The following is a 27,515-nucleotide window of genomic DNA, read 5'->3' as shown; positions in this document are numbered from 1 at the left end:
ACACAGACCTTCCCGGGGCTCCACTGAGAAGGAAGTCGTGATGATTCTGGACGGCGTGCATCGAGGACCTGCATGTGCCAGGCGCTAAGAGAAGTGCTTTCCAGGTACTGTTCCATTTAACCTTGCACAAACCCTCCGGGCCTTGCAGGGAGCTGCCTTCCTTGCAGAAGTCGCAGCAGGAAGGCGCCTGGGCGTTTGCTCAGTGACAGGACTGTTCTCCGGCTCGGCCTACCCCTCCCCTCCCGACCTCACAGTCCTGTCCCCTGACACCCCCCACAGTCCTCACACCACAGCTCCGAAATCCTGTCCTGGCACTGAGACCCCGGGTCCTCACTAGCACCAAAGACGTGATGTTGAGCCGGAGACACAGTGGCTGAGAGGAAGGGGGACAGGCCTTAGGTTTGGAGGGGAGTCTGCTTGCTAGGCACTTAGCAGCACAGGTCGACTGACGTCCCCACTGGTCTCACACTGAGGGGTCTCCCAGGGGATGGAGTTCATGCGAAACCAGGGAAGTCCCCGGGTTCCAACCCCTGTGACCCTGGATCCTCCAGTCACAGCCCCGGGGGCCCTGGGCTGACTCCAGGTGACTTGACTCAGTGTCACCAACCACAGCTCCTCCTCCCTGCGCCCTATAGGGCCGTCCCTCCAAGGGGGGCACTGGTAACGTCCAGCCCCACCTGTGTGCTGAGATGCCTCCCGCTAGCCTGGAGGGGCCAGTCCCAAACCTCGCTGCTCTTCGGGTATTAACAGCGGTAAGTGCTTCTTGGAATGTGCATTAGCGGGGCTCAAACACCGACGGAGCTTCACTATTGACTCACCAGTGCCTGTGTGATGGGAGCTCCCAGGCTTCCGTGTGAGGGTTTCGTTCCCCATGTTAAATAATCTAGGGCCCTGGCAAGGAACTTCACAAGTTACGTTTGCAAACGCCAGTGTGCTTCGCTTTTTAGGTTTTTTCTCTTAAACTTTGGTCTGAAAGAATAAAGTTAAAAGGAATAAGTTTTCAGGCGTTCTTCTCCCCTGGATTAATGGTTTTCCTTCAAGTAGCTTGACAGGAATTACTTGGAGTTGGTGGAAATAAAGTGGAAATTTGATAACTTATTGCCATATTGGAAAGAAAGAAAGAAAAAGAGAGGGAGGGATGGAGGTGTATGGAGCTTCCTGTTACATCTTATGTGTTCACGGGGATACATGCCGGCCTGGGACAGAAGTATCCGGACCCCACCTGGGACCCAATGCACTAGTTGGAGACGATGTATTTCACCCTTGGAAACAAGTGAAAACATGATAGGAGTTGTACTTAACTGACACTTTGTCTGAAAGTAACTACACGTGACAGCAAAGGAGGCCATGTTGAAGAGTGCTTGTCATCTCTCTCCTCCTTTATCCCTGCCCCCCCACCCCCGCCGTCCTGCACCCCACCCCCCGCCATCCCAGAACCCCTCCGCAGCCCCCCACACCACCCGGAACCCCAGGCTGGGGCAGCACAGGGCTCAGGAGCAGGCACTGTCCTTGGGCAGCAACTCTCCTCATTCCAGAGCAGCACCCGAGTCCAGCGCCATCACCCGTCCTGAAATGAGACTCACGTGTGATGTGGTCCACCCCCCACACAACGCTTTGGAAATCTAGGTGGTGTCCAAATTCCCACTCAAAGAACTATAAAAGAGAAAACAAGGGGCACCTGGGCGGCTCAGTCAGTTAAGCATCTGGCTCTCGGTTTTGGCTCAGGTCAAGATCCTGGGGTTGTGGGGTCGAAGCCTGCATTGGACTCCGTGCTCGGCTCAGAGTCGGCTTGAGAATCTCTCTTCCTCTGCCCCTCCCCCACTTGCTCGCTCTCTTTAAAAAAAAGATTTTATTTATTTATTTGACAGAGAGAGAGAGACAGCGAGAGAGGGAACACAAGCAGGGGGAGTGCGAGAGGGAGAAGCAGGCTTCCCGAGGAGCAGGGAGCCCGACGCAGGGCTCAATCCCAGGACCCTGGGACCATGACCTCAGCCGAAGGCAGACGCTTAACGACTGAGCCACCCAGGCGCCCCAATAAATAAAATCTTAAAATAATGAACTAAAAGTCAGTTCAGAAGTGACACTGTCCATTAAGTCAGGGGGACAGACAGCAGTGATAATTGTCACCAGTACCCATGAATCTTGGTGACGTTACACCCGCCACCTTGACCATAATTTTGCTGGAGGTTACTCTTTGGCCTCTGAAGTGGGCATACAACCCCAGAGGAGATCATCCCACATCTCAATCAGGTCCCTGAGGCCACTCGTACCTGGGAGATCACCATGAGCCAGGGTGTCTCCTCCTCAACACGAGTGACTTTTTGGACCGGATAATGTCTTGTTGTGGGGGCTGTCCTGTGCATTGTGGGGTATTTCAGGGCATCCCACTGCATGCCCGTAGCAGCCCTCCCCAGGCACGGGGGTCAGAAATGCCTCCAGGGGTTGCCAAACGTCTCCTGAAGAGAGACTCAGCCCTAGTTGAGAACCACTGACATAAGCTATATAAGATCCTCTTTTGGTTTCTGTTTAATGCATCTGGTGATTTTTTTTTTTAAATGGAATATGCTACATAGGAGCTTGACTTACCTTCAGAGAACAGAGCCAGATACTGTTACATTGAGAACACAAATGTTTTCTTGTTGTTTTAAGAAATTTGACCCAGGAAAAAATGTCTATTTTTCTTCCTTCATTCCAATTAGTGTCGGCCATTGTTTTGTGTGTGAGTTTAGCTAATATCAGTTTAGCTATTAGTATATTGGCTTAGCTATTTTTTATGATTCCCTCCCCCAACATGGGAGCACCTTTGAAACTGTAATAACACTATACATATGCCTTTTTGAAGGTTAGGGTTATAGGACACTGAAAATTAGGTTTGATCAATACATCATAATGAAGATTAAAATGTGATTTTCGGTTCCTTAAGAAACTATTAGAACAATGCATCACAGCTGCTCAGGTAGTCGATACTAACAAAATGCACTGCAGAAAAATAATCACTTGCTTACATAATACAAATTTAATTGATTTACTTCTATTATTAAAAAAACTAATGGATAATTTGTCAGAGTTAAATATTTATACCTTCAATTTAAAATTTGATCTCTACTTTGTACCCTAAGACGAAGCCAGTGGATGTGCTTAATGTTGTCTCGGATTATACCAGAAAACCACACGTCAGTGGGCAGGTGGTGAGATATATGTTTAGGGTCTTGTATTTTTCTAATTTTATTACTGCTTTAAAATGTTAAACTAATTTATACCAATACATCTTTTCAACTTATTCAAAAATACTTTAGCACAAACTTTACTTAAATTAAGTAGAGAAGGTGATTATGCAATGTTTAAGCCGTACTGTCTCCACATTAAAGGGGAAGCTGGTCCCCCCACCCCCCGAACCCACAGACATCTAAGAAAACCAAGTGACAAGGTCTTTCCCCACCCCTGAAATGGGAGCAAGTGAGATAAATCCCCACAAGTAGAAAACCCACTTGGTATCATTGTGTAAAAACAATAGAGGGGAGGAAGCGGGACACCTGGTGGCCTTAAAAACAGGCCTAAAGTGGCTGTGGTCCAAATGGAAAGGCCCACGGGACAGATGGCAGAAGCCCAAAGCAAGATGGGGTCCCCGTATTCCAGTTGTCACTAAATCTGGAGGCCAGGTCTGAGCCCCATGAGCCCTGAGCGGGGCCCTCCCTGAGCAAAGCTCTGCGCGGATGCTGCGGTGAATTAAACAGGACAGAGACATGAGACAAAGGAAAGAGATGTTTGGCAAGAGAAGGGAGATGAGGCCAAGACGCCAGTCGCAGAAAACATGGAGCCTGCGTTTCTTTCACTTTGTGAAAACAACAGAATCAATAGAAGATAGACCCTTCTGCCAACAAATTGGATAACTTAAATGAACAGATTCCTAGAAAAACAGAAACTATTGAAAATGAAGGAATAGAAAATCTGAATAGACTTATAATAGTTAAAGAGATTTAATTAGTCATTCAAACGTTTTCTGCAAAGAAAAGCCCAGGTTCACATGGCTTCACTGGTGAGTTCAACAAAACATTTAAAGAAGAATCAATGCTGATCCTTCAGACTCTTCCTAAGAGAGAGCGCACGAGAGACACGTCCTAACTCCTTCCATGAAGCCAATATTACTCTGAGACCCAAACCAGCTAAGACTGTGACCCCATGAGAACTACAAAGAGGAAGCACATCGATCTTTTGTGAAGATAAATGCAAGAATCCTCAACAAAATACTTGCAAAACAAATCCAGCAACATAGAAGAAGGATCATAGACCATGACCAAGTGGGGTATATCCCAAGAATGCAGGACTGGCTCAGCATTCAGAAATCACTCTCATACATCACTTTAATAGGATAATAGACAAAAACCATGCGGTCATCTCCATCAACACAGAAAAGGCATTTGACAAAATCTAACACCCTTTCATGATTAAATAAAAAAAAGAGAAAGGGGCACCTGGATGGCTCAGTGGTTAAGCATTCAACTCTTGATTTCAGCTCAGGTCTTAATCTCAGGTTCTTGAATTTGGGCCCTGCACTGGGCTCCATGCCCAGCCTACTAAAAAAAAAAAAGGAAGGAAGGAAGGAAGAAAAAAAAAAACCACTTAAGCCAGGAATAGAAAGGAACCCCCTCAACTTGACAAGGGCATCTCTGAAAACCCACAGCTAACATCATTCCTGCTGGTAAAAGTCTGACTCCTCTCCCTCTGAGATCAGAACCAGACAAAGATGCCCACTCTTGCCACTTCTATCCAACATTGTAGCACATCCTCTAGCTACAGCAGTTGGCTCACAAAAAAAAAAAAAAAAAGAAAGAAAGAAAAGAAAGAAATAAAAGGTATCCATACTGGAAAGGAAGAAACAAAATTATCTCTCTTTGGAATTTCTGAGGAATGACCTAGCTGGTGATGGGGTAGATGTTGACAGGAACGCAGGATTGACCATGTGTTGATAGTTATTGAAGATGGCTAATGGGTATGTTTTTTTCCCTAATTCTATATATGTTTTAAAATTTGTATAATAAAGATTTTTAAAAATCTTAAGTGTCATTAACATTGAAAGATTTTTTAAAGCAGTGATAAATATTCCTAGAAATTTCAGATATTTGTAAATCAGAGGGGAAAAGGATACCTTTCCTGTTCTTCTTGAGGTAGCCCCAACTGAGAGTCTCATCATTAGGGGCTCCGGCTGTTGGATAACTTTACACAAGTCAAAACCCACTACTTCCTGTGCACTCCAAGTCTGTCACCAGGAATCTTGTGGATGTACTTACTGATTTTGTTTTATTAAAAGAAAGCTTAGTAGTTCATACAACAAACGCATTTGTAAAGATTTGTGTTACTTCCACGTTTTCCCAAGTCACTCTATCTTAGGAGTGATTCACAGATCCATCCTCTCCTTTATCTGATTAACCTATAATTAACAGAGTTGACTCTTTAGGACTTGGCTAACACATCACTGTGCTCAGCGACGACTTCCTGGGTCCTTCCAGGCCTGGCGGGGCCACGAGACGCTGCACTTTCCTTCAGAGACTTTAACACAGGCTTTCGCTGCGTATCTGCCTTTAGGATTAGGTGATGGCTGCTGTCTCCCCAAGGGACCACATGCTTGATGAGCACCAGGCCTGCCTGTGTCTTCCCCTGGGGCCAGCCCCCGGGCCCTGAGATGCTGCATACACGGTTGTCGAACCAGTAAGTGTGAGAACGGATGAATGGATGGATGAGATCATCAATGCGCTGGTTACCAATGCCTAGTCAATCGTTATTTTAGACTCTATAATATAAAAACTTGGAATCTTACATTTTTGCAATAGCTTCTCAGTATCTTTATAAAGTACATCAAATCTAGACATGTAAACTTATTTCTTTGCTTTATGATCCATCTTTATTCGGAATACTCTATAGGCTTTATTTTTCTGATCTTTTTATGTCTTTATCAAAGTGGAATTCCATTCAACTAGAACTATCATTAGTTCCTTTTTTATATCATTGTATAATTTTTGTATTTATTTATTTATTGAATTGGTCCCTTATAAAAAGAAGCTTGTTGGGGCATTTAATAGAGCCTTAAAATAAAAACATCTTCATTTGTTGTATTTATTTTATTAAATTGATCTGAATTTAAGAGTTCTGTCTCAGAACTCTTCACTCAAGTTTTACTTCATTTATAGTATATCAGTAAATTTATCAGAAAAATAAAAAACTGGTCCTGTCATTATGTGAGTACCAAGAGATTAAAAATACTTCATGATTAATGCATGTAGCTCTTAACATTCTAGCCATCTGTGCTTTATGTGGTCTGCTGGCTTGTTAATGCATTACTGTTTGTTTATATCCCAAATAAGTTGTATGACAGGAAAAGACACCAACATTTTAACCCCCTTCTGCAATCTGAATTTCATGTCAGGTGTGGATAACACTCTCCTCTCCTCTTCTCTCCCATCCCATCCCATTCTATCCCAACCCAATCCAACCCAACCCATCCCATCTCATTCCATCCCAACCCAACCCAACCCAACCCAACCCAACCCAACCCAACCCATCCCATCCCATTTCATTCTATCCCATCTCATTCTATCCCAACCCAACCCATTCCATCCCAATCCAACCCATCCCATTTCATTCTATCCCATCCCATTCTATCCCAACCCAACCCAAACCTTTCCATCACAATATAACCCATCCCATTTCATTCTATCCCATTCCATTCCATCCCAACCCAACCCATTCCATCCCAGCCCAACCCATCCCACTGCATCCCATTCCATCCCAAACCATTTTTGGCTATGTCAGCCAATCTTGTTTTCCAGTGTACCTATGTAACCATTTTATTCATTTATTACTTTACAATCCTTTAATTTCCTTCTTCTGTTCTGGCTGCACATTCTGTATGCAGAGTAGATACTGTTAGTACACTCTGGCCCATCTGATGCTGCCGTTCCAGCTCTGTCCGCGCTGATAGCTTTCTGGTTGGTAAATATTTTGGATTTCTCTCCAGCTATATTAATTGGTAAATGTTGCCCCTAAATGTATTCTTAATAGATTGGCAGTCCTACTTGTTCAAGATCGAGAAGGAAAGCTGTAAGACCAGGTCCAAGGCTCCGTGTGTCGTGAGGAGGAGCAGAAACTATTTTGCAGAGGCTGGGGGGCAGGAAGAGGGGTGGGGTACCTCCGCTTCTGTCAGCTCCCTGCTGGAACATGGTAAACACACAGGTTGGAATCGTCGGAATCCAGAGCCTCTCTCTGAAATAAAAGGTAGTGTGCACAGAGCACCTACCATGTTGGCGGCATCGTCTAGAGACACCCCTGCCCCCATGAGACCTTGCAATCCAGGGGCAGAAGCAGCTGTGGTCATGGGGCCCCTGACACCGGGCTGCACCATGAACTCCTTCCACACTTGGTGCTTTGGGGGATGGAAATAAGAACAGTTTCTTACCCGAGGGACCCTACAATCTAGTTTGGGAAATAGGAAGAATACATAAAGTAATATTGTCCACAAAATAGGATGAAATGAGGGCAAAGACATGGTGGCATTGTTTCAAGAGCCCCACATGTGTGACCCGTGAAGTAAGGACTGTCGTTATCCCCCATTTCACAGACAAGGCCCAGGGAGCTCCTGCAACCTTCCACGGCCTTGGAGTTAGTATGCTGCTGACCCGGATTTGAATCCAGCACACTGAACGCCATCGCTGCATCATGGAGCGGCGCTCAGTGCCGGCTGGCAAGACTGGGGAGGGCACCTGCCCCAGGGCTCTTGGTAGGAATCCTGCTATCTTGTGGGGTAAAGGAAAGCCATTGGAAGGATACAGCGCTCACAGACCTGGAGGAGGCTGCAAGGCCAGGCGCAGAAAATGAGCTCAGGAAAGGGCTGCAGGGACTGGAAGTGGGGATGTGGGCGAGCCACCACAGGCAGGCCTGGGTTAGGTGCAATCCCATCTGCAAACACTCCCTTTCCTTTGGGTTGCTTGTTCAAAGAGAAAAGTCACAAAGATGTCCAATATCCCCCACAGGCTGCCCTGGGGAGCAGAGAAAGGAAAGGCTGTCCCCCGATCTCCTGTGGTCAGAGATCCCATTGTGCTCAGTGCGCTGTAAGTGGTCCCCCCACACCAGGGGCCGGGGGAAATGAGGTAGGGAGTGCCCTTGTACCAGACAGGTGCTGGGAACTGTCCTCTGTCCAAGACCACGCACAACGGGATGCCCCAAGGGGAGACGGGGCCCGGGAGGAAGCAGGTGTCGGGCTGGCCACATGCCCTACAGTGGGCTCTGTAGGGAGGCCTCTGGGCTGCGCCTCCCCGGGTGGTGGAGGCAGAGCGGGGCAGAGGGCAGTGGGCATGGAAGACGCCAGGAGACCAGTCTGTCCTCACAGCCCTGTCTTCTGGCTCACACGCGCGCAGCTGACTCCTGTCCGGGTGCTGCCAGCCGGGACATCTCTGCTGAAGGAACTCACAGAAGCCAAGTGATAGGGTGGCTCATGCCCATGTCACCGTGATGCTGCAGCCGGGAAGCTATGGGAGAAGACACGCACCCGCGTCAGGCTCCGTCTGGGGCGGCGAGACACGTCACCACCAACTCAGATGCCAAAACCGCACAAACTTAGCCCAGGCTGTCTGTGGGGCGGGGCTCTGAGTCCAGTTAGTGAGTCCTCTGCTCAGGGCTCAGGAGCCTACAGTCAGGGCGCCACTGGGGCCGGGCTCTCCGCTGAGGCCCAGGGCTGCCTTCCATGCTCGCAGGCGCTGCTGGATGCGGTTCCTCGCGGTTGAGGGACTGAGCTCCCTGTTTGTTGCACCTGCCCGCTGGGGACTGTTGTCAGGCATGGGGCCACCTGCCATCCCCTGCCGTGTGACCTCCCCACAACATGGCAGTCTGCCCCTTCAAGGCCAACAGGGGCATCTCTGCGGCTTCAAATCTGTCCAGTCCCACCCAGGAAAGTCTCCTTTTGACTAACTTCAACTCAACTGCTTAGGGACCCTAATTACAGCTGCAAAATTCCTTTGCCATTGCAGTATGATATAACTTAACCAGGGAGAGAGACCCCAGCATGCCTACGGGATTATAGGGTCCATCCATCGGGGTGGGAGTCTAGCAGGTGTCCTGGGACTCTAACACGGGCCATCCCAGAGAAAGGAGCAGATGCCTAGGGAGAGGGCATTCCGGCACGGCCCTGAAAGGGGGAGGGGCTTGCGCAGCCCCCAGGAGGAAGAGGAGGGTCCCAGGGGGTGAATGTCAGTAACAGGAGGAAAACGACTCTGTATGTGGGGTCCGTCACATTGTGAGAGCCAGTGGAAATTAGAGGCAGAAGTTAGGTTTCAGTCAATAGAAAGCTATGAGATCGAATTAATATTTAATTGTTAATATAGCAACCATAAGTTGGGTAATAGGATCAAATTCTTTATAGTAAAATTCACAAAAGTAAAGTTACTCCATAATTATAACAGATAATAAGGTTCAAAAATAGACCCGAGGCAGCCACTTAAGACTCAGTTGGACCAGAAAGCCACAGTGCTATTAGCATTCCCTTTATGTGCCATTAGCCAGTCTTGGTGGTATTGATCCTTCTGCAGCAGACATCACGACGGACACAGGGAAGCCCCCTCTCTGCCCAGATGCTCATCTGCTGAGCTGAGTGAGATGTGTGCAGTCCTCCCCAGCTCACTGGTGTGCCCTGGCAGAGGCGCTGCAGGGGGATGAGGACCACTGGGAAGAGAGGGTGGGAGAAAGGCAGGGGGAGGCAGGGCAGGGGGAGAAAACACGCGGGTGAATGCAGGACTTGTGGTTGCTGGTGTCTGAGAGGCATCAAGAGGTTCTGAGCTGTCTTCAGTACAGACCCATGGTCCCCACAGCTGCATCTGGCTCTTGTCTGTCCTTGCAGAGTTTCCAAATCCTCAAGATAGAAACAACAAGGAGTTACATTTTTTTTTTCTTTTTCCATTCTTACTTCACATGGGATTCTGAACAATGGAAAATCAGAGCCCAGACAGGTGAGAGAGCAGCGTGCTCAGCGTCCCTGCAGACCCAGAGCAGGTCCCAAATCTGCTGCTGAGATGGTGAAAGACAGGGCGTGGGGTGACGTGCCCATGGAGATGCACGCGCCAACTGCCAGATAAAGTCATGTTTTTACCACGATCACAGATGACATTTTCCACAATGTGACCTTCCTCGCCAAGCAAACGTTCCCCTCCCGCAGCTGGGAAAGTCGTTTATAAAGAGCTTCCAAGGTGGAAATGAATGCAAGTGATAGGTTACTATTGTCAATATTTCAAACTGAGTGTGTGGAATTTGTGACTGCACTCGATGACATCTTTTTTTATTATTTTTTTAAGATTTTATTTATTTATTTGACAGAGAGAGACACAGCGAGAGAAGGAACACAAGCAGGGGGAGTGGGAGAGCGAGAAGCAGGCTTTCTGCTGAGGAGGGAGCCCGATGCGGGGCTCAATCCCAGGACCCTGGGATCATGACCTGAGCCGAAGGCAGACACTTAATGACTGAACCACCCAGGAGCCCGCTGGATGACGTCTTAATTAAGTTTCTAACCTTTCCAGTCAGGGGGCTGGTGCATGGCTCTGCTGTGCGCTGCTTTGTAATGACGCGTCTTTTCTTGCACCACCCATCCTCCCCGGGGTGACCGCTGGCCCCCGTCCTCCCCGAGGGTGACTGCTGCCCCTGTCCTCCCTGAGGGTGACTGCTGCCCCCTGTCCTGCATCATCTCCATCTCTACAGACTCACCACGCATCACAACCAGCTCTGACAAAGCAGCAAAACTCTCGGTGTGAGCAGACATGTCTGCACTCGGCTGGGACGCCCTCCTGCCACCGGGCAGTGTCCTGTGCTGACTGGGATGGGATGGTGGCCGCAGGCCCACTGCAAACGTGTCCTCAGGTCCTCAGGCCTCACTCCACCCGTCTGGGGAATGCCGTCCACCGCGCTCATGATCCCTTATTGTCTGGATCCTGTACCTCCTTTCTTGATGGGTTAGGGTTAGGGCGGAATATATTCTCCAGTAAATTCCTGGGAATGGTGCATGGAAAGTGAATGTTTAAAACCATTTTTTTCTCTGATGTAATACCTGATGGATGATTTGGCGGACTATACAGTCTTAGGTAGGAAACACTTGTCTTAAAAATGTCAAGCAACTAGGTGGCACAGGCGGTTGAGCATCAACTCTTGGCTTCAGCTCAGGTTGTGATCTCGTGGATGGCAGGATGGAGCCCCATGTCCAGCGGGGCCAGGGAGGCATGCAGTGATGTGTGCTCATGCATAAGGATGTGATAGTGTCAATACACAGAATATTGATCTGATGGGGATGTCATCACACGTGGGGATAGGCAGTGGAGGAGGGAGGTGTTCGTAGCAGTAGAAAAGAGGTAAATACTTGGTCTTCTCTAGGAAGAAGTTAGTCAATGCTGTCCAAAATTAGAAATAATACGTTATAAGCACATTGTTTAAAATGTGGACACAACAAAGGAGGAAAAAGCCAAGGGTCGTAGGTGATTCCCTCATCAGGAAAGGATTTGAAGCTGAGGTGTCTGGTCATTGTCGTGAGGTGTCCGGTCATTGTCGTGGGGCATCTGGTCTTTGTCATGGGGCGTCCGGTCATTGTCGTGGGGCATCTGGTCATTGTCGTGGGGCAGGTAGTTCTACTTGATTTTAAAGCCATGCAAATGCACATCATTGATTAAAATTAAAATACATTTTTCATGTAAATGAAGTTTTACTGTAACACAGAAAATAAACTTTTGATGCACCTCTGTCAGGTTACACTGAAGAAAACCAACCACTCTTTGCCCTTCCTCTTCTGTTCTGAATTGAAGGTTGTTTCTGACTGCCCAAGTACTTTCCCCACAGGGACTCTGGTCTAAGGCAGAGTCTGCGTGAGAGCTGTTGCTGGAGGTTTGGGGACTCTCCCCAAAGAGCCGTGAACACTGGAGAGTTCTTGGACCTGGTTAGGATGTGCTGGTTTGTTGAGGGCTCTTCCCCAGGGAGTCAGCCTCTCGGAGATGCACATGCCTGGGCTTCTCCCACGCAGGGACACAGCAAGGACCCCCCAGGTGGACACAAGGAGGCCCCACCAGGTCGGGGGACAGTGGAGAGGTCACGGATGGAGTGGCCTGGGGCAGTAGTGGTGGGAACAAGCAGGCGTCAGGACTGTGAGGCAGGGCAGGGCTCCCAGTTCACACTGCAGCAGGGCAGTCCATCGACATCAGAGGGAATGGCTGGGCACGTTAGAGTCTCCTCCACGGGATGCCGCAAGCAGGGGAGTGAGACCATGCGCCCCTCGGAGGGGACCAAGCAGGGAGGAAAGAAGGTGAACACTTGCTGAGAGACTCTAGTACTGGGCAAATTACACAGATATGACCTTTAGCAATGTCCTCTCTGCTCCCTGACACTGACCTGAGCGCTTGATGGAGCCCTGAGGCTGGGGAATCCACCACGGGTCACACGTGTGTCTCTTACTTTCCAAAGTGCCAGCCCCATCCTGTCATCGCTGTTGGGTGAGCGAGGAAGCCAGGGAGTGGAGGGCTGGGGAAGGAACGTCTGGGGGCCAAAGCCCAAGCCCCTTTGCTCCCGCATCATCTCCATGCTTCCTTACCCCCACCGCCCGCCCGGGAACAGCTCTTCCTCTTTCTGCCTTTACAAGTATCCTCCAGGCACCTCGTGTAACTGGAATCCTACCCTATTTGTCCTTTCGTGTCAGGCTTCTTTTACTTAGCATAATGTCGTCAAAACCATTAAACTTTATGTATATATATTTTGGTTCTGATTAAAATTAGATCACCTGCAGTTAAAACTGTTAAGATATTCTTACAGATGATGATAGGTAGATGATACTTTAATCTTCCTGTGTACAGATGGGGTGAGAGAAAGCACTTTCCTCGTTTTCTAAAATGTGCCCACAAATAGAATGCGCAGTAGAGTGCAGTCACGTGACATCAAAAGTGCCTTGCTGGAGGAAGGTGCAAATGGCTTTGAATGATGCTCCATTCCTAATTATTGTCCAACTCCTATTTCAAACACTCTCATTTTATTTAGATTGTTGGAAAGGAGCAGTATTTCAAAGCTTCTGTTCAACTAAATGAGAACAACACATTGCTTTCATGACTTTATTGGTAATTTTAAGCACCACAGAACACAGCTTTTTTTCCCCTGAAATCAAAGTGGAATTAAAATAATTGATCTCTTTAGGAAAAAAACAAGGGGGAGGGAGTTTAGAAAATAAATAAGGAAAGAGAAAATAATTTGTAGCATATTTTCTTTTTATGTATTTTCTCACTGAAAAAAACCAGGAGAAAATGGGGATCAGAGAAGCAAAAGTGTGGTGAGCAGGTGCACTGTGGGACGAGCAAGGCCCTTGCATGGCGGCTCACAGCGGGGGTAAAGGGGGGCCTCCGCACCTGCGCCCTGAGCAGCTTCCTCACCGGGGAGGGGAGGACCCGGACACACGGGCCAGAGTGCTCCAGGACTCCCTCCTGACCTGCGTCTGAACATCTAAAGGAAGAAACTCTAAGAAGAAAAAGGCTCAGAGTGACAGAGGGGACAACATCTCAAGGACCAGGACTCAGGAGCTATGGTCTCAGGATGGGCAAGCGTGGGACCCCCTCCAACCACACCTGCACACGCAGGAGTCCCAGGGCTTGCTGAAGGTTTTCACCTCAGAGCTCACACCAACAGTGTCCAGAAGCTTAAATCCTGATGATTCTTTGCGATCTCAGTGCTCACACTATTCACACAGCTTGGATTAAGGAAGATACTGAATGTAACTGATTCCATTTTTGGATACCTGTGTACTGACCTAGTGAAACACGATGCTCTGCCCCCCCCCCGCTCCTCCCAGGCATGGGAGACAGTGTGTCAGAACCACATTCCAGGGGACGTGGACTGGCAGAGCTTGGCGGGCTGAGCTGACCTCAGTCACATTCGAACCCAGGACTCTGCCCTCCACAGCATCCCCTCGGGCATTGACTGCTCTGCCCTTACAGGTTTTCTTCTGTGAGTGTGCTCGCACTTTGTGCCCTCCCTTTACCCTGCCACAGAGCAGTGCAGCTACACTTAATTCTTCCACCATTTATTGAGCACCTGTTATGAATAAGGGACCATGCTATGCCCTGGGGAGTACAGAGGGCTCGATAATAGAGGTCATTCTCCAAAGTTCCAAGGAAGCAGGAGGACAGACATTTTTTATTTTTTACTTTTAAAAGATTTATTTATTTATTTTAGAGAGTATGGGCAAGCAGGGTGGGGGCAGAGGGAGAAGGGGAGAAGCAGACTCCCCACTGAGCGTGGAGCCCAGTGCAGGGCTCGATCTCACAACACCGAGATCATGACCTGAGCTGAAATCAAGAGTTGGATGCTTAAGTGACTGAGCCACCCAGGTGTCCCAGGCAGACAGGCATTTGGACTAGCAGGTCTCAAACCTGCCATATCTGGGAGCTTTTAAAAGACACTGATGCTGGGACCCCACTCTAGACCAATAGAATCACAGCATCTGGGCTAGGGGGAGGGGTCCCAGGGAATCTCTGTTTAAAAAAAAAATCTCCCTTGGGGCGCCTGGGTGGCTCAGTTGGTTAAGCGACTGCCTTCGGCTCAGGTCATGATCCTGGAGTCCCGGGATCGAGTCCCGCATCGGGCTCCCTGCTCGGCAGGGAGTCTGCTTCTCCCTCTGACCCTTCCCCGTCTCAAGCTCTCTCTATCTCATTCTCTCTCTCAAATAAATAAATAAAATCTTTAAAAAAAAAAAATCTCCCTGGCTGATTTTAATCAACAAGCAGGGCTTTTGGACAAATAACTAAGTTATGCTGAGTTGGTGATATTAAGAGCGCTAAGGGAGGTGGTAACTGGGATCTGAGAGGGAGCTGAGCATGGTGTGGTGAATATAAAGGATGAGCAGGTTTGTGGGACAAACACAGGGTGCCGCAAAAGATTCCAGACCAAAGGGATGAGGGAGGCCAGAGGGAGCCTGTGGCTTTCTGCTGTTGGAGAATTCTAGAACCAATCCATGGGAAGATGGCACCCCCACAATTCTGGACCTGCAGGGACAGTGGCCTGAGAGAAGGGTACAGCTTGGAGGAGCAAGACTGCTCACGGAGGGGGCCCAGCACCCTGATACATAGTGCCTCCCCTTCTTCCCACAAAAAACAAGATGTGTCAACTCCTACTTCCCTGTTGTATGTTTTTAGTAATCAGTTTGGCTTCAGGTTTGTCATTCGAGGTCTCAGTAACAATAATTTCTTTGAACCGTCTTTACAGGAAGGTTGCACCCCCCCCATTTCACAAAAGTCTTTTTCCTTTTATTTAAATTAATTAACATATACTGTATTATTAGTTTCAAAGGTAGAATTTAGTGATTCATCCGTTGCATATAACACCCAGTGCTCATTGCATCATGTGCCCTCCCTCATGCCCATCCCCCAGTTACCCCCTCCCCCACCCCCTCCCCTCCAGCAACCCTCAGTGTGTTTCCTACAGTTAAGAGTCTCTTATGGTTTGTCTCCCTCTCTGATTTCATCTTGTTTTATTTTTCCCACCCTTCCCCTATGATCCTCTGTTTTGTTTCTTAAATTCCACGAGTGCAATCATATGATAATTGTCTTTCTCTGACTGACTTATTTCGCTCAGCATAATACCTTCTAGTTCCATCCACATTGTTGCAAATGGCAAGATTTCATTCTTTTTGATGGCTGAGTAATATTCCATTGTATGTATGAACCACATCTTCTTTATCCATTCATCTGTCGGTGGACATCTGGGCTCTTTCCATAGTTTGACTATCTTAAATTTTCTTTAAAAAAAAATTTTTTTTTTGAAGTAGGCTCCATGCTTAGCATGGAGTCCAATGTGGGACTTAACTCATGACCCTGAGATCAAGACCTGAGCTGGGATCAATTGTTGGACATTTAACCAACTGAGCCACCCAGGCACCCCTCCCAAAAGCCTTTCTCACTTAGAAGTCAATGAATCCAAGATCCCGGGTTACCATCCCAGCCCTCTCCAAGGCGGAGGGGAGGAACAGAGAGTGGGGTTTATGAGTCTGTGCACAGGTGTGGGTGTGCATGTAGCCTGGGCATCCAGAGGCAAGCCCATAATTCGATTTATGTTCTGGGTTTTGCATCCTATCTGCTGCCCCCTCCCATTCACGCTGCACTCCACTGTGGTGAAACAGCCATACTGCTGGGGGGTTGGTGGTGGAGGGTGGGGAGGGGGGGGTCCTGAAGACCTGAAGCTGATTAGGATCATTCCATTCCCCTTGGACACTTATGAGTCATGGGTGCACACTGAACCCAGGCCTCAGCTGATCATCTCATGGCATTCCACCATCCTAATGACCGGTTGGCCAGGACTGTGCACAGGACTTAGCTGATCCGGTCAGAGTTGAAATTCTCTGCCCCTGGTGTAAATGAAGAAACACATAGGCCCTGGAGCTTCCCACAGCCATTTCACTTGGGCTTAGCGTGATGCTGGCAAAACATCCCCTTACTGCTGAAGTCTGCTATGCAGATGATTTCCAAGATGACGGCTCACAAGGTCTCTCCTCTCTTGGTGCCAGGCCCTCCTCCCACCAACATGTGAAGTCTCTTCGGTTCCTCTCCTTGAATCTGAGTTGACTTTAGAACCTACTTTCCCCAAGAGAATGTGGCAGAAGGAGTGTTCCGTTTAGGGGCCATACAGTGTCCACTTTGACCCTCTTGGGATCCAGCCACCATGTAAAGAAGCTGAGGCTAGACCGTGATGTCTGTGATGGGAAACCGAATGGAGAGATAGAGGCCAGCCTGCTCCCACTTCTCATCCCCCAAGCTGAGACATTGGACGTGTGACTGAAGCCTCCGAAGCCTCCAGGTCCCGCTGAGTCCCCCATGGACAATCCCAGTCAACACCAGGAGGAGCAGAGACGCCATTCCGCCAAACCACGGGGTCCTGAGAAAGAAACGCTTGTTGTTGTTGAAACTCTCGTTTGCGGTGGTTTGTTCTACAGAAATAAATAACGAACTCACAGGGTGAGTTGGATTTTAATAGAGTCCTAACTGATTTGTTTCCATAGGTTTTAAATGAAGATGCAGGCAGGGGCGGCAGGATCGGTGAGTGGCCAATGGTGTCATCAAGGATCATGCTTCCTCCCATCTTCCCGCGCTGCCGTCCCCACCGTGAGGATGTTCCTCAAGCTGCCTCCTGGCTTGGACACGAGAAGGCTGCCGGTACCAGCCGTCACATCCAGACACACAGCCAACAGGAAACGGGGAGCCCTTCCTCTTCCTGTGCCTTTTTAAGAGTAAAGAAAGGTTTTTTTTTCCCCCACAGCAGGATTCATTGGCTTAGACTTGTTTTAAAACAGTCATGGGAAAGGAAGGCTTACAGGAACGAGGGCTGGCCCCGCACCATGCAGAGGGTGGGTTCCTGGACCAGGACAGGTGTCTGCCAGCGAGGACAGGGGGCGAGCGGCTGCTACAACGTGAAATTAACATTCGCCCTTGACTGAAACAGACACTCCTGGGTGACAGGCAGCCTTCAGCCAGCAACCCTGCCTGCTGCTCGTGCCCGCACACCCTTCAAATGTCACAGTTGGTAAGGTAGAAGGCTAGTCAAAATCTGGCCCTAGCCACCAGGGTCCTGGCAGGACGCAGGGGTCTTCTTGGGAGATTTGGGAGACAGCGTGACAGAGGGACCCATCCAGGGGTGCCACTGCCCAGGGACGGCAGGAGCAGGAGGCCATGGAGGCCAGGGGAGAAGACTGTAGTTCTTGGAGGCTGACCCAAGTTGACACAGTGGAAAAGGAAGGTGTCCAAGCACTGTCCGCACAGAGGGCCACAGCTGCTCAGGCCCCGGGGAGGCCAGGCCGGAGGGGAAGGGCATGCCCAGACCCTCCACGGTCTTCAGCCTGCAGCAGGCGGCCCTGTTGGGGAAGGTCCACTGAGGATGACCATCGGCCTCCTGGTCAGAGCAGGACAGAGAAGGGCAGAGAGATTTGGATGGAATGAGGAGAAGCAGTGTGCGAGCTGACCAAGAACTGGAGTGCTTTACTTAAGGAAGGTCGTTCAGAACCCAGGTAGTTCGTAGTCACTCCTCCCCTTAAGCGACTCGTTTCTAGGCTCCGCTCCTGGTCCAGAAAGCGGGCAATAGGCTCCTCTTCCACCACCAGCCAGGAGGACGTTCGCCCCATCACCTCCCTCCCAGGGCGGGGGCACTGCCCCTCCACCTCTGGCACTCAGGTGTCACAAGATGGCCTGGAGGCAGCGGGACGAGAAGCTGGAGCAAAGCACCTCAGTTACTACAAAGCTGAGTGTGGAGCTGAAGAGGGTCTGTTTCTCCGCTGGGAAAACAGAAGCATGCCCGGGGGGCGAAGTCGTGGTGTCGGTGCTCTCAGGAGCAGTTCTGTGTGGTTCAGAGTGGGCAGCACCAGGCGTGGTGCCCGGGGGAACCCGGAGGCCCGGCGAACCGCGGCGCGACTGCCCTCCCAGACTTGGCCTCCGGTGGCCTGCCTCCCGGGCCGGGCGGGCCAGACCCGGAGAGGGCGGCACAGCCGGGCTGCCAGCTCGTGCAACAGGTTGGGGACCGGGTCCAAGCCCTCGCCCCCGCCCGATTACAACTCTGGAGCCCGGAGGCGACGGAGGGCGCGGGTCTCAGAGAGGAAGGCTCTCAGGCGGCAGACCCTAGGCCGACCTCCACCCCTGCGCACCGAAGCTGAGCGAGACGGGGCAGCCACCTGCAGCACGACCTGCAGAGCAGGAGCGAACACGCGTGCGGACCGGCTGGGCACCCGCGCGCCGCCCAGGCCCGGTTAGCGGGTCCCCCGCGCAACCCGATGCCGCGCCACGCGGGCCCCTCCGGCCCCCAGCGGCCTCGCGCCCGCCATCGGGCCTTCCGGGGGGAGGCAGAAGTTTCCGGCGAGCGTCGGAGCCGGGCGCCGGGGCGCAGGCCGCCGCTTCCTTCCGCAGGGCGCACCGTCCCCGCGCCCCGGCCCCAGGCCAGGCCCCGGGAGGCGGAAGCAACAGGGCGTCGTCCCCGCCGCCGGCCCTCGGCCCCCGGCCCCAGCCCCGGGGTCCCCGGTCCTCCCCGCTCCGGGGGCGGGCCGGCGCGGGGACGCGGAGGGCGGGCCGGGCGCGCGCGCCGGGTGTGCGGGGGCGGGCGCGGCGGGGCGGGGGCGCGGGCCGCGGGGCGCATGCTCACTCGCGCTCGTGACGTGCGCGCCGGGGCCGGCGGCCGGGGGCAGGGCTGAGAGGGGCGCGGGCGCAGGGCGGGGCGGGAGGGGAGGAGCCGGGCGGAGAGGAGGAGCCGAGCACCGCGGAGCGCAGAGGCGAGGCGGGCGCGCGGCAGAGCGGCTCGTGCGCGCCGGCACGCTCCCAGCCCGCAGCCCCGCCGGCAGCCGGGGCGCCGAGCGGCCGGCCCGCGCCGGGCATGAGCGTGGAGGGGCCGCGGCCGCCCGCCGCAGCGCCCGGCGCGCGCGGGCCGTGACCGGGTCGGGGCCCATGGGCGCGCCGAGCCGGGCGCGGGGCCGCTGAGCGCGGGCGGGCGCGGCCGGGCAGCCATGGACTGCAGCCTGGTGCGGACGCTCGTGCGCAGATACGTGAGTGCCGCCCGCGGCGGGGGGGGGGAGCGGGCCCCGGGGCCGGGCCGGGGCGCGGCGGGCGCCGGCGAGGCTCGCCGAGTCCGCTGCTCGCGCGCGCGACGGCCGGGCCGGGCGTCCGTCCACCTGCTCCGCCGGCGTCCCGGGGCCGGGGCTGCGCGGCGGGCGCCGTCCTTAGCCTCGCGCGCGGCCGGGGCTGGGAGCGAGGCCGGTCCGGATGCCGAGACGGGAGTGTCCCACTCCTGCAGAAGAGGCAGAGACTTGGTTGCTCTTGCCGGTGACACCCCTGGGGGACCCAGGAGCGCAGTTCGGCTCTTCTCCCCGAAAGTAGCCGGCGGGTCCGAGGCCGGGTGTGGCTTCCTCTGGCGTCCACACTCGCCGCCGGCGGCGCGGGGAGGCCCGCAGAGGCTCCGAGGCGAAGGCGGGCTGTTCCGACCCCCGGGCGCGGGGACGCTGCGCGCGGCTGTGAAAGGGGGGAGTGCAGAAGAGAAGGAGCGCCGTCCCGAGGGCACTGTCTCCACAAAAGGCGCTTGTTCCCGCGGCCGACATCCGTCCGCGGTCAGGCACAGGTTGCAGGAGTCGCTCGCACTGGGGATTGAAGGCATCGTTTCGGGACTTGGGGCTCTCTGCGGTGCAGGAATTGTCTTGGGCAGACTCTGCTCTTTGTGAGCTCTTTTAGAGGGGACCCTGGCCGGGATCAGTGTGTGTCTTCATCGACGGGGACGCAGATCACTCACCCTGAACTGATCCGCTCAGCGGAGGACTCGAGGCAGGGGAACCGTGCCCACCTGGCCCAGGTACCTGTTCGCTGGGGCAGGTCAGGCCGCTGACCTTGCCGTGGAGAGAAGGGTGGGGCGGGGCTTAGCAGATGAAAGCTCATGTGATTTCCCCCAAAGTCCATACTGTGAAGTGAGTGGTAAATATCAGGTGACACCTTTGTTTCTCCACCGTGATAAGTTCTGGAAAGCCCGGTCACAGTGACCATAGGTAAGAGAAGTGCTTTGTCAGGCAAGGACACTCTCTTCCCGGCTGTCCCTCGGCCAGTTATGTTCCTGCCTCTGTTTCCCCAAAGGGAAACCAGAAGGAGCGTGGAGCTAGTGTTACTTAAAGTGTGCTCACAGTCTTCCAGTTAATTTTCATTCCTTTCCAACTCTAACACTTTGTGATAAGAGGGAGGGTTGCGTGTGAGGGGGACCATCAGTCTGCCTCCAGGAGAGCCGGTGGATGGTCTCCTCTGACCTGGAGGCCCTGCCACTATCCCCCCCCCCCTCCCGGTTCCTGACCCTTCACCCTGGCAGTGGGGCCTTTCCTCTAGGCCCTCAGCTGTTTTATGTCCTACCAATTTATATAAATTTCTTGTAGTTGACGTGTTAAAATTCCCTTTTGTTATGTTATTAGGCTCATGAAATGCCGTTTTCTCTCAAACCTAAGAGGTAGCTCTTGCTTAATGAACTTTCTAGGCGTGTGCATTGTTTGCTAACGTCCCTAGAACACAGGTTATGGGATACTCTTATTTCTGTTTGTCCATTCTAGGTCTTTTTTTTTTTTTTCAGTGTGATCATTTGGCTGTTTCAGCGTTTTCACGTACAAGACCATCCATTTCTGTGATACTAGGCTCTTGTTTATGCTATTGAACTAATTTGAGTTTTTCCAGGAACAGTCAGGGTCAGTCATTATGTAGGACCGAATTATATTTCATTTTGCTGGAAGAAGAGGCAGAGCCTGGGATTGAGTACTTATGTCCGTGTGGTTTCCTTATGTGACTTATTTTATAAGAACAAATAAAAGCTTACACCCTGTTCTCTTCCCGTGTTCACCCGGTCAGAATTTCTAGGACAGAGAAAACTTTTCAGCTCCTTCTGAGGTGTGAGGGTTGCCAGGAGGTAAAGAAGTCCTTGAAAACATTACTACAGATATTTTATTCTGGCGAACTCCAGAGAGAGAGAGAGAAAGAGAGAGAGGGAACAGGAGAATGAAGGGGGGAAATATGTCCGGGTCCCGCTGTGTAGATGGCAGCCAGGTCACTGGTGGTGTGGATGGACGGAAGCCGTGTGGAGGTGACCTGGGTAGAGACAGCACGGTGTGTGTACCGTGATGTGGTCCATGTATCATGAGGTAGTTGGGCCTATTTACAATTTTTTGTATTTAACGAAGGGGATGGAGAGTTTGAGTTCTTTCCTTACAGATGAGAGGCGGGAAGCCTGGGCTCAGGGGGTTTCAGTTCTGGGAGAAGCCCGGGCAGCCTCGTGGTCCCCGCAGGGTCTGTAGGCGCCTGCCTGGTGGTGAACCTGGCCCGCCCACGGGTTAGGCCGCGTAACCTTGGGCAGGCCCGGCCTCGGTGCTCCCAGCCTCCGTGCTCCCATCGGAGACTAGCCGGGGCGCCGTCTCACGGGCTGTGAGAGGCTCGCGTGAGGGATACGGGTGGGAGCTCGGAGCGTGCGGGCTCTCGGGGAACACTCGGTACATTTATCACACAGGCCGTTAGCGCGATTCAGGCCCCGGGTGGGGGGCCTGGGCGCCAGGCACACAGGCCACAGGCTGTCTCTGGCCATACGTGTGCTCGTGCGTGAGCATCCCAGGCCAGGATAACCGCGCCGCAGGATGCCTGCACCTCCTTCCCTTCCGGGCTTCACGTTTGGGAGACTCGGCTTGGCAGTTCTGTGGGTCTGAGCTTCGTCTTGTTCTGGGGCTGGGATTTGTTTCCGGTCGCTCAGCCTGGGCATCCGGCCCCAGCTCTGCCAGGCTGCCCGTCCGTCTCCACTTGTTTCTCACCCTGTTTGCTTTCTAGGATCTTTCTTAGGTTTTCAGACAGTAAACTTGGGAAAAATGTGCAGGCTTTCCTTGCTGACAGTGCATCCTGGTTCTGGAACAAGCTGCTACAGTAGGGCTTTCTCTGTAAGGGAAAAGTAAATGTTTTGGGTCCCCGGAGAACTTTAAGCACGACTGTATTTGAGTGCTGTAAACCTTCTAGAAAGTCCAGCCATCTCTGTGTCTGCTTCTATTCCTCCATGTCCATGTAGACCACTGTCCACGCTCACCGGAGAGGTGGCCTGTTCTAGAGGGCAGACATTTGTTTGACTCAGTTATTCCAGTCTCTGTTGAACAACTTAAAATGCTGCAGGACTTGGAGTTCCTCTCCTCATCCCGCGTGAGATGGCTTTTACTGCCAAGGCTTGCCGGTCCTTGAAGACGGTGAGCCTGGCCTGAGTGCGGCCCAGCGCCTGGCCTTGTGAAGTGTTTACGTGAGCTGGCCACCCCCACGCTGGTCCTTGGGGGCTGCCTGGGGTCAGCCGCACATTTGAAAGCAATCTGCCTGGTCTCTAATTTAACCTTTTATGTTCCAGCTCTCGGTGAACTCTCTGCACTGTTCCCACAAACCCCGTAGAATCTCTGCACATTAGGAACAAGTGATCCCGAGATGCTTTTATTCTGAGCCACAGGGTAAATTTAATCACAATGCGGAGAAGGAGTTTATATTATGGGTTTTGCTACAGTCAGTTACATTTCTAAGGATGAGAACACTGTCTCCGTTTACAGTTGGTCAAAACTGCGTTGACCCCGTCGACGAACATGCTTCACCACTTAACTACACAGGAAGTCCTGCGTTTACAAACCTAAATACAAATTGTTCCTCGGTGCTCCGACCATATGTTCAAACAGAAACAGGGTTGATAAAAGATGGTTGGATCCCTAAGTCCCAGACTTATAAATGCTTTTCTAACCAAGTTAAATTTGGCAAAAATGCTATTTTATTTGCAGCGAAGATCGATGGAAGGCAATTTTTACAGCATTAGAAATTCAGCAGGATTGAATGAGGTTGCTGTTGCTTTCGCGTGTATGCCGGTATCCGAGAGAAACACAACAGTGGATCACGGAGGCCAGAAGTTCCAGCCGCGCCCCCCCCTCCCCCCGTGAGCCGTGGGCACACTGGCTGACATCCCTGGTTCCCCGGTGTCCCGTGTGGGACGAGGTAATGTGCCTCCCTGCACAGAGCTCGCGTGTCCCTCTGGGATCGTGGACGTCCCATGGCTGTGCGCAGCCCCACGCTTTTCAGACCTTCAGACCTCCGCTTCACGTGGAGTGTCGAGACCTTGCCTGGTGCTTCATGGAGGGAACGTGGTCACCAGACAGGGCGTCCCCTCTTCCAGGCAGCCCACCAGCCCTGCCTGGTCTGCTCTCGTCTCCCTCTGGTTTGGGACCCTGCGTCTCCTTCTTTTTCCTGGGCCATCTGGGTCCCTCCTTAGCCCCCGTGGAGTGGCCAACCCTTCAGATCGCCTGTTCTTAAACGCAGATTTCTCCTGCCCCCACTTCTCCGTTGCCTTCACTATTGTGCTGACGTGTTCTGCTTTCCTCCTGCCTCCTCATACTCCCGTGGGCTCATCGCTGTTTCCATCACCCTGGAGGCCCTTGGTGTCCTTCAGAGCCTCCCAGCACACGCTGGCGAGCGCCCTGTGCACGTCCCGATTCCTCTCCCGGCCGAGCACACCTAAGCCCGGTCCCTGGGGCGCTACCTTCAGACGGGGGTGCGGCAGGCAGAAAGCCAAGCATAGGAGTAGACATGAGGGCAGAGCTGGGGGACTGGGCTGTGCCCCAGGCAGAGTGGCGCACGGCAGCCCTGTGGCCTTCCCGCCTGCCGCTGGCCCTTCTCGGGTCCCCCTCCACCCCCCAGGCTCCGTGCTGGAGGACCCCCAGGCACCCCGTCCATGTCCGTGGACCCCACATCTCTCCCTGCCCCTCGGCTGCCCCGCTACACATCTGGACCAGTTTCTGGCGCGGGGTCGTCCGTCCAGAAACATCTGCTGCCTGACTGATTTCTCCTCGTGTCAGGACTGCTGAGAAGTGCGTGCGGAGGTCTCCGCCGGACACTTCTGGAGGAAGTTTCATTGTGCTTCCAGGGACCTTGAGTGATTAATGACAGTCTCTTAAAACATGTCTAATGTGACTTCGAACTTTTGGATTCTCTTTCCTTGATACATTTCCCAGCATCATAAACGTGGGAGCGGGCAGGCATCTGGGCCACCCCTTCTCGCAGTCCGCACTGCAGTGCGAAACGTTGGGTCCTCAGGGCCACAGCCCGTGGTCCCCACGCCCCTGGTGGGTCGGCCCAGCTGGCTTGATGGCTTCTGCGTGAAGCGTCTCCCTGGGTCCCGGTACAGCGCCCCTGTGGATCGCGGCGGGTCCTGGGGTGAGTGGGTCCCTGGGTCCGCATCCCCTTCTTGCCTCTGTTGTCTGGACCGCGCGGCCTGGGAGGAGGGGTCCGCCACAGTGCCGCTCTGGGAGCTGGATGGAGACCAGCTCTTAACTGCTCCCTGGTGGGGCCCAGCTCCCTTAAAACAGCATAAACGCTTTCTGTTTTCTGGGCAAAATAATTGGGTTTCCCAGTTTTTGTTAGATTCTTAAAGGAGTGCCTATTCCAGTTAAGGTTGAGAACCCTTGTCCGAGGACGCAGGAAGTTTCCCTACTCGGTGACTTCAAAAACGTGTGAATGCACCTCAAAGTCCACATTTCCGCACTTTTTCAGCGATGGCATGATCTGGCCCACCCTCACTGGATTGCTCCCCCCGACCACAGCTGTGGTGAGCGAGCCCTGGCCAGGGCTGCCCACTGTCACCCCCCAGGAGTGTGCCAGCTTGGTGGGACACCTGGCCTTTCCCGCGGTCCTGCTGTTTCTCAGGTTTCCTGACTTCTGCTGTCCCCCCAGAGGTGCCTGCCTCACTCACAGCCTGGTCCCCGGGAGCGCAGGACACCCTGGTTTAGACCCTGGAGGGAGGCCTCCCGCCCCCGGGCGACGAGCCGCACCCACGCCGCTGTGCGGGCCAGGAGGGGACCCAGCACGGGAGGCTGAGAGTCAGCGGGGATTTTCGGTTTCCTCCCTCAACTTCTCCCTTTGTCACCTGGGCTGAGGCCAGACCCCAGCGTGTGGCCCTGGGGGCAGCTTCGTCAGCGCTCGCCTGTCCAGTAGTTCTGTAAGGGCAGTGGGAAGAAGCTCATTTCCTGCGAATAATAGCTACGCGCTTGTCAGAAGGGGTAGGAAAGTTTTCCTGGCTCAGAAAGGTAATGAAAATAAGATCCTTTCCCTGGTTTGGAAGACAAGACAGGAATTTCAAGAGAAGGTGTGTTACTTGTGAAAAAGATTCTTTGGCCAAAGACCAGTAATTATGCATTCCCAGGGATGGGAAGAATGTGTAGCCTGACAGAGGGGGCATCTCTGCCCCTCATCTGCTTGTCCCCCACCCTCCGCCCCTGTCCCCGGACGGGAGTAGCGAGCAGGGCTGCCAAGAGAGAGACGGAGGGAGACAGAGAGACAGAGACAGGGAGAGACAGAGAGAAACAGAGAGACAGAGAGGGACAGAGAGAGGCAGAGGGAGAGAGACAGAGACAGAGAGACAGACACAGAGGGGGAGAGACAGACAGAAAGACAGAGGGAGACAGACAGAGAGATAGAGCCAGAGAGACAGGGAGAGAGACAGAGAGAGGCAGACAGGACGGTGGGCTGGCTCCCCCCTGAAGCAGGGTGACAGCCTTGCTGCCCTTGCACAGAAGGAAGGAACATTCCCAACAAGTCTGGGAAGGTGTGCTCTGTCTATTCTGTGCAGGAAGGGATCCCGTCCCCCGCGTCTGCATCCTGTGAAGGGTGATCCTGAGCCGTTGGCCCGGTTGCTGGAATAACAGTGAGGAGGGTCCCTCTCCACTCACACTTCACCAGGGAGATCGCTTCATGGAAATACCTGGACCTCTTTTATTTTGTTGGTGAATTTACCCCCAGGGGCACCTGCTTGGACCTTGCTTTTCCCCTGCAAGATGCGATTTGGGAAGACGTGGGGCAAGCTGTGCCCTTTGCAAGAGGATGTGGGGGCACAAGTCTATGAACTAGGGTGAGCTCAAGACTAAGACCGTGCTGGGCACCCTGACATGCTGTCTGGAGATGGGTTTGTGCCCATGACCTGCTTCGACCGCTCCCTGGTCCCGCCTTGTGTCGTTACCCTGCGCCCTGCACTTCGGTGTTCAGGAAGCCCACAGACACTAAATTTTGTGGGTGATGTGTGTAAACATAGCTGTGCTCATTGTTAGCATGATAAAGAATTAGGACCCGGATGATATTTTGGTCGTGTTTGGTATTTGATAGGAAAGCCCTGTGTACTTTGATTCAGAGATAGGACGTTCTGGAACACGGGAAGGTGTACCCAGTGTGCCTGGCGCTGGGGGGCAGGGAGAATTATGGAGCCAGGGGAGGAAGGGCCCGGGTAGCATCTGGTGTAAAGCCAGGTGGTCAGCAGTTCCCGTTTGCCCCGGAGTTCCATTCCCCACTGCTTTCCCACCCCTGGGAGTTGGAGCAGAGCCAGTAGGTCCCATCCCAACGTGCCCTCTGCAGCCCCTGCATCGTGCTCAGGTTGAAGGCACCTTTTCCTTCCAGTGGCACCTGCTTTTGGAACCCGTCATGTTTCAGGACCCCACCTGAGCCGTCCCTGGAGGATGGGGGTCGGTGGGAGGCTGTTGGCGTGGCTCGTGATTATCAAGCCAATAATTAAGGAGCACCATGTGCCCGGCAAGATGCAAGATTCTTCGTGTAAGAGGGAGCCAACACCATTCCAGGCTGTTCTTCGCTGGTGCACTTACCCGGGGGCTCCTCATGCTCCCACGTCAGCGTGGGTGTGCAGGGAGGGAGCGAGTGGGCTGCAGGTGCAGGCTGCAGAGCCTCCACCAAGACCCTCGTGCTGTGTGTCGAGTTTGCACCATTTACCTTCTTTTTTCAGTGGACTTCTTCCTCCTTCTGCGCCTTTTTTCCTGCGTCTTCCTAGTGAGGTTAGCAGCCAGCAAGTTTCTGGAAGGGCGATCCTAACATACGGCTTGATTATCAAGGCAATAGATGCTCAGACGGTGGCACAGGAGGAATCGTTTTCACGAAGAGTTGACGTATTGTTTATTCTTCTCTCGGGTGCCCGTTACC

The 27,515-nt window shown here is 52.8% G+C and overlaps 1 protein-coding gene across 8 annotated transcripts in view; it reads left to right on the top strand.

Moving 5' to 3' along the window:
• The first annotated feature begins 19,410 nt into the window (after positions 1 to 19,410).
• Positions 19,411 to 27,515, top strand: part of ATP11A (ATPase phospholipid transporting 11A) — a 121,398-nt gene continuing 113,293 nt past the window's right edge. For all 8 annotated transcript variants that reach the window (XR_006789794.3, XM_045869727.3, XM_045869731.3 and 5 more), the window contains exon 1: positions 19,411 to 19,567. Coding sequence is in view for 7 of the 8 variants with exons in the window: in XM_045869727.3 (XP_045725683.2) it covers positions 19,529 to 19,567 (39 nt within the window). In the remaining variant the exon portion in view is untranslated. The remainder of the gene's footprint in view (positions 19,568 to 27,515) is intronic.

This window comes from Mirounga angustirostris, unplaced genomic scaffold (genome assembly GCF_029215605.1).
Source record: "Mirounga angustirostris isolate CCGP_5_RB_7025 unplaced genomic scaffold, mMirAng1.0.hap1 SCAF_3, whole genome shotgun sequence".
NCBI classification, from domain to species: domain Eukaryota; kingdom Metazoa; phylum Chordata; class Mammalia; order Carnivora; family Phocidae; genus Mirounga; species Mirounga angustirostris.
This window is presented reverse-complemented; position numbering and strand designations above follow the sequence as displayed.